At 40.1% G+C, this 12279-nt stretch overlaps 1 protein-coding gene across 1 annotated transcript in view; it reads right to left on the reverse strand.

Annotated features, from left to right (window-relative positions):
• LOC121875262 overlaps positions 1-12279 on the reverse strand; it is a 169900-nt gene that overhangs the window by 53832 nt on the left and 103789 nt on the right. Inside the window, exon 3 of the mRNA XM_042379723.1 lies at positions 5495-5837. Coding sequence (XP_042235657.1) covers positions 5495-5837 — 343 coding nt within the window. The remainder of the gene's footprint in view (positions 1-5494; positions 5838-12279) is intronic.

Here is a 12279-nt window from a genome sequence, read left to right on the forward strand (position 1 = left end):
GTCAGTGTGTTGAGCGCTTCTTGATATGTGGAGTAGGAAGGGGAGAGAATAATCTTGCATGCCCTCTTTTGCACTTTTTCTAGGTGTTTACGTTGTGTGGCATTTAGGGAGGAAGACCAGGTGGGGGAGGCATAGGTGAGCTTGGGAAGTATGAATGTTGTGTATACACTGAGGAGCTCGTGTGCGGGAACTCCGAGGGACTTGAGTCGGCGGAGGAGGTGGAGACGGAAACTGGAGGATTTGACAACTTCACTGACGTGTGGTTTCCAATTTAGTTTGTTGTCTATGGTGACGCCGAGGAGCTTCGTGGAATCTACAACCTGGAGTGTGTTCGGACCTAGGGTAATGGAAGGAGGTGGGACAATGTCGGAGGAGAGGTTGATGTGCATAACCATGGTCTTGGTATGGTTGATGGTGACATGGTTGTTGGTGGCCCAGTTTTGGAGACTGGTCAATAAATCCTGAAGGGCGGTATAGTTGGGAGCAGAATTGTTGACGCTGATCCCAATGGTGGAGTCGTCGACATATTTCCAGCGAGCAGGGGTTTCTCTTAGGGCATCATTGATGAGCATAAGGAAGCAGAGTGGTCCCATCTTGGTGCCTTGGGGGACGCCACAGGTGAGTGACTGAAAGGTGGAGACAGCCCCTCGGAAGCGTACAGCTTGGCGTCGGTCACTGAGGAAGTCTGTAAGCCATGGTATGAGACTTCTCCGAAGCCCGAGGTCAATAGCTTTGTTTATGATTATATTGTGGTCGACTAGGTCGAACGCTTTAGTGAAATCAATGAAGGCGACAGCTACAGACGTTTTTCGTTTCTCGAGATGGCGGTATATGTAATCGAGAAAGCTGACAAGACAGTGAGTGGTGGAGGAAGTTTTCATGTTGCCAAATTGCTGAGGGTCTACGACTCCTGCAATATCAGCATAAGCCCAGTCAAACACAAAACTTTCACAGATTAGGCTGGGTATTGGGGTGATTGCAATAGGTCGTAGCTGATTTAAGGATTGTGGGCTGGTTGACTTGGGCACTGGTGATACATAAGAGGTCTTCCAGTCAGCTGGGCATCTGGCTTGACTGAGAGAAGCATTGATGATGGAGCAGAGGGGTTTAGCAAGCTCCGGGGAGAACTCCTTGAATAGTTTCATTGGTAAGTCAATGGGGGTGGTAGAGCGTTTTAATTTTAGTTTGTCCAGGCGTTTTGCTACGTCAAATTCCTCTACTAAGTCAGTGGGAAGGGGGGCTGGTAGGTAAGCAGGGAGAGTGGTTGTGTCAAGCCGTGGGAGCGTCTGGCATATAGTAGCGAAATGGTTATTTGTTTGCTCAGCTGCGTCAACATTAGTGAGATGGCTAAGGAAGGGGAGGGGGTGTGTCATATTGTTTAGTCCACAGAGTTCTTTAAGCTTACCATACCATTGACTGATGTTGGTCTGCTTCAGGTGTTGTAATTTGGTTGGGTAGTGGGACTTCTTTGCAGTGCGTATTTCGCGGATGACTCTGTTGCGAAGTGACCTGTAGCGGATGTGGTCATTGAGATGAAAGGCTCTGTCTCTCTGTTGCATAAGTCTTTTGATCCGAGGTGTGATCCAGGGCAAGTCAGCTGGGTGAGATCTGACGGACTTCTCGGGGAAGAAGTGGTGGTGAGCTTCGGTGGTGGTGTTGGTATAATTTATCCATTTGGTTTCCACGTCATCCACGCTGAGTACTTCAGTCCAGGGATAGTGAACTATCCACTGTCCAAAGAGGCGTACTGCAGAGTCAGTAATCGGCCTGTAGGTCTTGATGTAGGGTCTCTGTACTTGAGTGGGAGTGGCAGCAGGGGACCAGAGCACTGATAAGTGTGTGCTACACCCGATAGGAGGCAGTGGTTGAGGAGGTTGGTACTGGTCCGCTAAGTCAGTTAAGATAAGGTCAAGGGTGTTTTGACCGTGTGTGGGGAAGGTCACAACTTGTGATAGTGATAGCTGGTCCTGGATATCAGTGGTGTCAATTTCATTTAAATCCCCACATAATACTAACTTGGCACATGGGTACCTAACTCTGAGGTGGTCTGAGGTGGTGATGAGATGATTGATAAGAGTGTCTCTGGTGGGTGATCGAGGCGGATGGTATGCCACACAGATTATGATGGAGGCAGTGTTGCGTGGGTGTGCCCGCAGCACGACACGTACCCATAATGCTTCCACATCTGCTGGGACTTGAACATCCAGGCGTGACGGGCGTAGGTCATCTTGACAGAAGAGGGCAACGCCCCCTCCGCGTCTTTGTGGACGAAGGTGATGAAAGAGTTGATATCCCTCAATGTGACACGTTTCAGGTACAATTTGCCAAGTCTCACATATGGCAACCACGCGCGCGGCGGTTGACCTGACTGTAGTTGCCAGCTCGTCGAACTTGTTAGCTAGGGAAGTGACGTTGGATAGCAGTAAAGACGGGAGATCATACCATATCCGTGGAACTTCAGTGTGGTGGTATGGTCTGTCAGGGGTGGGTTTCTCCGGTTTCCTAGTGGAGGTTACGGTTCTAATGGGCTTATGTGCATGACGGCCTTGTCTACGGCTCCGCGCGTGGAATATTTTCAGTGACTTGAGTAGCGCGATAACACTCCCATCAGGATAACCGTTCCCACGCTTTAGATGATACAGAGTGCGTCGGGAGTAAGTGATTGGTGGCCATCGGTTGAAATCTGTTGTGGGCGGACGGAAGTGTTTGTCACTGGCGGCACTTTGAGGGACACTGACACTGGTAGACATCTGTTAATGTTTGTCAGTTGTAAAGACCGTGGACTTTGTCCTCGGTGCTTGGGGTCGCCGACACAGTTTTCACGATATATGTAAGCACCGCGGTGGTCCTTGTCACTGGCACTTTAAAGTTGACCGATAAAGTGCCCACTGTCTGACTTTTCCTTGGGGTGCACTATCGAGCACTGTATGGTAATCACTTATTGCACTGATGGCTAGAATGTTTTGCCGAGAAAGTTCCTTAGGTGCACTATAGGAACACTGCTCCGTAATCATTCGTTCACTAATCACTAGAATGTTTTGCTGAATCGATCCTGGTGTAGTAAGGCTGGTAGGGCGTTGGGGTATAGCAGGGGGAGTGGGCAGGGCCAAACAGATTCGGCCTGGCTGCTAAAACCGAGAGCGCCTTCAGGCACGTCTTATCTCACTGAGGGTTGACAAGTACTGTGTGTGTGTGTGTGTATGTGTGGTTGATATGGAACATAAACTGTCGTACGGTAGTCATTGATTATTATCTTATATCGTTCACAGTTTATTACACTGGCAATTCGTTATATATACGCCATTCATCATCACGGTACAACGATTACATCAAAATGCTAGATCAGAAGAAAACTTCCCATTGTCGCCTGTGACGAATGAATATGAAATGTTGCATTGGCTCCTCAAGTGTTGCTAACATGTTTCTATTTTAATAAAAGAGGTGGACACAAGTCTGAAGTCTCCTCCACCGCACATAATTTATTTAGATATAATATATAACACATATATTTTTCCTTCATACTAGTTAAAAAAATAATTTTTTTGAAATGACAACTGATAGAAAATTTCTTAAATGATTCCTTTACAGATAAAGAAATATATATAGCTTATAGAAACGGAATTACTTGTGCTTAGAAAAGTCTTATTTTCTTTTACAGTTCACCATCCTTACACAACCAGACGTGACATGCACCTCGGATACATAGACAGATTGCAAGCACTCTTATTATTATTACATGTTTTATTTACTCTATGAGTAGAGTAACAATCACATGTGGATAAAGAATCACTGTAATTAAATTCAAACCTCCTCTTGTTCACACTATGGCCAAGGTTTAACATGAACAGTATGAATGTCATCTGCATAATATAGCAGACGAGGAAAATAATAGATATAAACTTATGCTTAAAGTATGTATTAATATTTTATCATCCACATATACCATTACTGTAGGTAGAGGGGCACCTGCCTTCTTTTCCCTCCCTGCTGCCCCTCATCCCACCCCACATTCTCTTTACGTCACTTGACCTTGCTATAACACCGTCCACTAGGCAAACGATACGATCCAATAACAGTCAATTTAATGTTTTTCTTATGAAACATATAAACATTCCACAAATCTTTACATTTGTATATTTGTTTTAATATATTTTGCTTTGATTTTAGAGTATGTTTGATATTGCGAGTTTCCTATAACCAAATGCAGCTCTGCCACATTGCACAAAACATGACGAGCCCCTGTAAACGCACTAGTGAAGGGGACTGTACAGTGTGAAAAGTGTAATTTGATAAACAAGGTACTGTGTAAGGTGCAGTGTGAGGTTGTATGTGACGATTATTGTGATTCATTCCGTGAGTTGAAGTCTGAAGAAACGAATAAGGTGTTATACGAGATAGAGTGGTGTTGTTTGAGGTATAGTGTTAGGAAGTATATGAGGTACAGTATTTTGTGACGCATTATATGAGGTATCGTATATAATACTGTGTGGAATATTTTATGAGTTAAAGTATAAGGTATTGTGTGAGATATGGTACGAATATTGTGCGAGTTACAGTGTAGCATTTGAATAGGGTGTAGCATGCAGGACTGCTTGAAATATAGTGGCATATACTAAGGGGAGATATACTATACTATATCGCGTGAAATATTATGTGATATATCGTTCGAAGTATAAACGGAAGTATTGCATAAGATACTGTATGAATTTTGTTGTGAGATATTGTGTGAAATATTATAGAGAATATTGTATCAATAATTTTTTAAGTCCTCTTATTTCTCCTATTTCAAAAACTCCGATTTTGGGTGAATTGAACAATAAAACTTTCTTCCTTAAAGTTTAGTTCATCACATCTTTTGTTTTCATTCTAGATGTAACGTTTCTCTTTTATACCACTGTGACTATTTCACCATTATTGTAGCGGTCATTTCACATACAATGTATGTTACATTTTTTTTTTGGGCGAAATCGGTTATTTTGCAAAATTCCCGGCATGCATATTGGAGAGTAACTTTGGCCTTTGTCTTCATCATATAGATTTTATATAGCGTCGTGAATTGGGGAAAAAGTAAAGATCAACTACATTAGTCAATATATCTAACAGCTGGTTGAAGCGTTGGGTTAGTAGTTTACTTTTTTAAGTAAATTGTATTGTCTCGGTAAATATATTCAATTCTTTTTTGCGTGACGAAGTTTATCATGAAGTGAATATTATTATATTTACGCAAATAAATGGTAATAAGTATTAATATTTTTTACTGATTACACTTCTCCTTCATATAATTATGCGTTTATGAAGCAAATGGATTTCCATTTCTTAGCAATATAAACAAAAAAAGATGAATCTCCTAGACTCCTAGAGAGAATACCAAAAGGCAATTTAGTCGTGACTATAGAGATTAGAACTTCCATTTTTCTTACGTTTAAAACTTATTGGGGTTTTCTGAGCGTACATAGAAGACGCTACTGAACAAAAGTTACACTGCAACACTGACCTGCCAGCGAGAGATGAGGAGCTCCAGGTTGCCAAGGAAGGTATAGTCGCCGTGGGTAGTGTAGGTGATAGACTGGTTACAGAGGAATGATCGATCAGCAGGGATGTAGTTCTCGAGGACCCAGTACTGACCCCGCTGGTAATATAAGGGACGCAGCGGCCTTGTTTGGCACTCATTCAGGTCTGGGTATATCTTTTGCTTGAGTGAGATTTGCTTAAAAATTTTCTTCTGATACACAGAATTTTTGCTGTAACTTTTTTTATCTTGATAGTTTAAGAGATTCACATTTTCATCCACTTCATAAAACTCTTTCGTTGTATGAAAATGTTTATTTCCATTTGTTCTGTAGGAATAAGAATATATTAAAATGTGTGAAGATGAAATGATTTGTGTACTATATTACAGTATATTGTAATGAAGTTTTTGCCGAATAGGGAGAAATTTTTATATGTATTGCTCTAAATCAATGGAAATTAATTTCTGCATGTTAAAATTTTATGTTTTCTTGTAAGGTGTAGTTTACTTTCATAAAATAATAAAATTATACGTAAAATAGGTAAGGTTTGGTTAGGTTAAGTAAAGTTAGGTCAGGTTAGTTTAGGTTGATTTTGTATGAACCTTTGTTAATAACGATTCGTTTAATGTATTACCAGTCAGAAGTTTAAAAAAAGGATAATTATTTAGGAGTTATTGTTCATCAACAATTATCCCTACTTAGCATCTAACGACCTATTGATATTGATACTGAAACAGTTTATGTAGCCAGACAAATACAGATACAGAGTCGCTAATAATAACAATACAGTACACCTTTTCACATATCCGTTGAGACATTGTTACATAACTATTTGACAAATTTCATAACCGAATGACAGACAGAACACATTTTGAATCTAAAATAACTGTTGGTGCTGTCATTCTCCAATTGTTACATTCTCAAACTATATGTAGACTGTCGGCTTATTGTTCATGTCTGTCAATTTCATAACTTCTGTCAATCATTTCCGTTAGCATAAACGAACAGCTATTTTAGCTTGTCATTCGATGTGTGTTCTGTCTGTCATTCGGTTATGAAATTTGTCAAATAGTTATGTAACAATGTCTCAACGGATATGTGAAAAGGTGTATTAACATAGCTGAGCCGATTTAGAACCTGAGCTCTCTTAGTGCCACCTGATATATGCTGTACATTTAACTCCAGTAATTATTATATATCATTTGGTATCATCTGGAATAGTACACGTAAAATGGTGTTAGTATTATTGTGAAATAAGGGAACAGATAGTCAGGATCATGTTTTGACGGTGTCCATAAATAATTACCCTAAAAACAGTATGCTCTCATGTTGTAATCAGAGTAATCATTTATGGACACCCTGTATTTAATTACTGCAGTGATAATTACTATCTACGTGACAATATATGCTATAATGGTTTTGATGGTAAAAAGGTAAAAGTATAAAGTAAGTGCTGCAAAAATATTGAAACTTAGACAATAGACAAATTTTAAGAGTTGATTTAGAGGAAGGGGTAGTAGTTTTTGCTCGGATGGGTGAGGGTAAGTTGTTCCACACCTTCACACCATATTTTGTATAAATTATTACCCTGGTTAAAACATGAGAGCATACTGTTTTTAGGGTAATCATTTATGGACACCCTGTATTTCTTGTTTTTTTTTTTTACGGGGATTAGCCCACCCGGGCACAGGTCACTGACCAACATCGAGGCCTGGGGGCTAAAATGTAATAATAATAATGATAATAATAATAATAATAATAATAATTTATTCATAGTGAATAAATTTTTTTAATACAATCGAAAATTATAAATAAATTAATAATGATAATAATAACAATAATTATAATAACAATTTATTCATTGTAAATAAACATTTTAATATAATAGAAAATTATTAATAAAATAATAATACTAATAATAATAATAATAATAATAATAATAATAATAAAGAACCACAAAGAAATACAAAAATGAAAGGAATCAATAGTGAGAAACGATATATGTATGTTGTGTTGTCAAAATAAGAGAAACAATTGAGACCCTGCAATTGTGTGTAAATGAGGCAGAAAGTCAGATCAGCAACCTGGGACTTAGTCACAATTTTCGTGATGCCATATGGCAGCAGAGTCTACAATTAGACAACAGATTATGCTTCCAATATCTTCCCAGGCGGTATTACCTCCCTGTTTGATAGCTGCCTACTACCTCCTATCTATACTATAGTGTCTCCTTCAAAAGTTTTTAAATATATTTGCAGATGTGCCTCGGCCAAGTCTAATAGTACCTCATGATGTAGAACTGATAAAAGGTACGAGTCTAATGAACCAGGCTCCTTGTCGTATTTCTCCATGTAAACTGAAGATCCTGAGGGAGGAAATCCAGTTCCAGTTACAACATGGTTTAGCAGAAACGAGCAACAGTGATTTGGCCGCTCCGTGTGTAATCGTACCCAAGCCAGATGGGTGTTAAGCGCTCATCCGGACCGATTCCCCTTTTCTTTTTTTAGGTTGAGGTGGGAAAAGGATGGAAATGCTGGGGCTCAAGGCACAGCCAGACATGAGGGATAGAGAAGTCACGACAGATAGTAGTTGGGGGGAAAGGTTGGAAAAGAAGTTTAATGAGTTAAACAGAGGGGAACGACACCCCTTGTTTTACATATTACAGAGTTTTTTGGCTAACTAAGCTGACCTAGGATTGAGAATGATGTTGCACAATGGTTACTTTGGTTGACAATGACTAGTTTGATTTTACAATTACATGTTTATTAAAACTTATTACTGCATTACGTTATGGACTCACTAGATTGTGACTTGTTAAATGTAATCTTATATCATCTGTTTTAATCTAAGGTTGATCACTGTGGCGGACATAGATGGGTCCCGAGGTTGGGTTGTTGTAGTACGGGCAGAATCTGTGGCCACCAGGCATGGGGTCGCTCTCTGCTTATGTCTTCCCCGCTTAGGTGGTCTGGGATGTGAGGGTCGTCCAGGATCTTATCCTAAAAACCTTCTTCCCTGGGCTATGGAACCTGTCGTTCAGGGCCTCCGTTTTATTTCTTAGGTGGGTGGTTTCCACTGACTCCTAGTAGGGTGGCTGACCTCAAACACTTGTTTTGGAAGCTCTGTAGTTGTTGTAGTCTAGTCTTCCCGAGTGTGACGAGTGGTATATGTGGGTACTCAAACACAGGCCTCACCAGCGCCTTGTACAGGTGAACGTGTATCTTCTCAGGCATAAGTTTAAAAGTTTTAATTTGGCGGCGGCGACTTTGGCTTTCTTTAGTCTGTCCTTCACGTGGGAAATGATACCCGTCCGAGAGATGATGAGGCCGAGCAACCTGACTTGTTTAGAGTACTCAATCTCTTCGTCGTCGATCATCAATGGCGCCGGCTTGAATTTGGCATACATGACGTACTCGCTGTCAACGATTGGGGGTGGCAGGTCAGACATGTAAGGCGTGTAAAGGGTTAGTGAGAGACAAGAGCCCTGAGACACGCCGCTGGAGAGTGAAAATTCTTCTCCACATTGTTCTTGCATCTTGATTTTGGCTCTGCGATCTGTAATAAAGTTGCATAACAGGCACATCAGATTTTCGGGTAGACCCAGTTTTATGATCTTATACTGCAGCCCGGCGTGTCAAACTTTGTCAACGCCTTGATGACGTTGTAATAATGTCATAAGTGTTTCCTGCCTGAGTGTTTCCGCCAAGTTCGAACCAATAGAGTGAATGCCTTTGGACTTGCCTTGACCAATGAGAAAGCCGCGAGACGTGACGCCATGAAGATGTAGCGTCCCTTTGTTACCCACGCAGTTTGAAAAAGACAGTCTGTTTATGGAGAGAGTGGGTGTCACCTCCTCACATGGCGGGCTATAATGGGAGTACGTTTTAAGTTTTATCCGTTTCACGAAATATATTGTGATTCATGTGACCCCTGGTTAGATAGCTAGGAAGATAGGTTATTATTTTGAAGTGTAACTATTCAATTTGAGTAACGTCATTAATAAATGAAGAACCGTTATGATTAGTTCTCAATTCCCTTGTGTTGACTAAAGCATTGCCGTGCATGTCTTTGGTATTATGCAATAATACAGTGAGACCTAAATAATAACTATTTCATATTTCCCCTCTGCTAAGTGTTGTATCTTAGTCCTAAGCTGTCCACCTCAGTTATTCATCTCCCCAGTCTCCTGTTGGTGTGAGGGTCGACTGCAGGCCTACATTCCTACCCCTCAGACTAACCTCAAACATAAACAATTACCTCTCACTCCCTCCTTTCTCAAGGAGACAGGAGAAAATAAAATAAAATTAAATAAAAGAAGTCAAAACTAAATAAATAAATAGAAGTAAGAAAAAGGAATATAAATATGTAAATAAAATTAATAAAAGTAAACAAAACACAGCTCTTTGTTACATGGTGACAGTGATGTTAATTTTGTTTTAAGAATATTATTTAAAAATCACTTGCATATTTTTCATTTCCTACTATTTATACTGTGTTGGGTGCTGTCATGTCAACCATGAGTGTGGTATCAACTATTCAATTAAGCAAACTAATGCTACAATAACTAAACCTACAGTACAGTAAAACATAACTAGAAAAGTTTACAAAACAAACAGATTGTCATTTAATACGTAAATTGGCCGTGAGTTTTACAAGGTATTATAACTAAATCATTTCAACCAAAAAGCCCCTAGACACACATAGAAAAAGAAATCCTATAAATTTTGAGATTGAAATAAAGTAAAAGTTAAAATAAAGTAACTGAAGACATTTGCCTTCTTGATTGTTCAGTTCCGTAACATATGGGTTGCCTGTCCTAGAAGCAAATTGTTCACTTACTCTTTGTATTGAGTTTCAATTTGTTTCATATTAATTATTTCGGTATTACTGTTTCAACTCTAAAATAAAACTTGATGCTACATGACAACAGTACAAGGCAGTATTTAGTGGGTATTATGTAATATTTCTGCCTGTGTTGGTAGTCCAAGTTATATTTATCTGCTTACACTTTTCTGATATGCTTGACTTAATATGGTTGTTACATAGTGTTAAGCCTCCTGTAAATGCACTTGGAGTCAGAGATAGTGAGTGATTTGGCCAGCCATTTAAGTTGATAAATCACTAATACAGTTGTAGTGTATTAAGTATTAGTGTTCATATAAAAACAGGGTAAGACTTGTAAGATCCAAGTAAACTAATTCAGATGTGGTTGTAGCCACGAATGTTTACATTAAGAGCCGTTTCTTCCCCCTTAGTTTGTCAAAACTGTCAATAACGAGAGTGGACTCCTTACATGTATACTCTGACGTGGAGTCAGTTAGCTTTAATAAGAATTTTAGTGTAATTATGATTAACACTAATTCATCATACCCTCTTATGCTTAAATTGAACATTAGTCACAATGATGGTAAGGTAAGAAATGCTTGAACCTGTGAAATTATTTCACCAAGCGAGTCAGGGTTTATTACCAAGCGTAGAGGGCGGCTGAAATCTCTGGGTAATCAGGGCTTTCTTTGAGTTTTGAGCAGGGCATTTCTCGAAGTAGACTTGTAACTTGTGCTTCACTCCTCTTCCTGTAAGGAGCATTTATTTGATAATAAATACCTACTGAGCGCCTTTTTACACAGATTTCCCTTACGATAGTTGACAAAGGGCCCTATCTGAAAGTGAAACTTTCCAAATGTGAATTTCTCAAATCCCAAATCCAATTTCTCGGACACGTAGTGGATGGGTGGATGACAATGGTATACACACAGTAGATTGCAAGGCGGTAAGCAATTCCCTTGTCCCAAGAACACTGATCAACTTCGTAGTTTCCTAGGCTTATCAGGATACTAGGGTTGTTTCATTGAAGGTTATGCCAAATTAGCTTCACCACTCACTAAACTCCTCAAAAAGGATGTAGAGTTTACGTGGAGCGCCTTAACGAACGCTCCAGTGTTAGCCTTTCCGGACTACACAAAACCATTTACCAAGAGCACTGATGCCTCAGGCCCAGGTTTAGGGGCGGTGCTCATGCAAACTGATCATCGAGGAAAATGGCACGTAATAGCATATGCCAGTCGCAACCTCAACGATGTAGAAACACGCTAATCTGCTACTCACTTAGAAGCATTAGCTGCAGTGTGGGCTCTCAAGCATTTTCGGGATTTCATTTTGGGATATCCAATCACAGTCCACACAGATCATGTAGCCGTGACAGAACTATTTAATGGGAAGAACTTATCAGGGCGTTTAGTGCGCTGGTATCTAACCATACAAGAGTTCGCACCGGACTTCAAGTATTTGTCCGGCCGTACGAACGTGGTAGCTGATTTGCTATCTGGATACATTGCTCCTGTCACGCCACTACCTACGTTCACCCTGTCACAGTTAAGGGCGGAACAGCTACAGGATCCACTATGGTCCAAGGTTATATATGCCTAAGAATCGGGAGATTAGGGAAATTACCTCTACACTCACAGTTTGAGCTGCAGCACATTATACTATATCGCTCAGTGAAAATACAACAAGAGTCAATCTCTGAAATTGTTATTCCTACACCATTAAAGGAAAACATCCCCACCCTCTTTCATGATGCACCCCAACCTGGGCACCCAGGGCGAGACACATGTCTAATATAAATTAGACAAAAATATTATTGGAAAACTATGAGGACCAACATCGAGCATCACATTGCCAAATGTTAATCTTGTGCAAAACACAAGGGAACAAAGATGGATCCCGTTCCAATCGTAGAATACCCGACGCCAGAACGTCCATGGGATAC

The sequence above is a fragment of the Homarus americanus genome, unplaced genomic scaffold (genome assembly GCF_018991925.1).
Source record: "Homarus americanus isolate GMGI-L3 unplaced genomic scaffold, GMGI_Hamer_2.0 scaffold56241, whole genome shotgun sequence".
NCBI classification, from domain to species: domain Eukaryota; kingdom Metazoa; phylum Arthropoda; class Malacostraca; order Decapoda; family Nephropidae; genus Homarus; species Homarus americanus.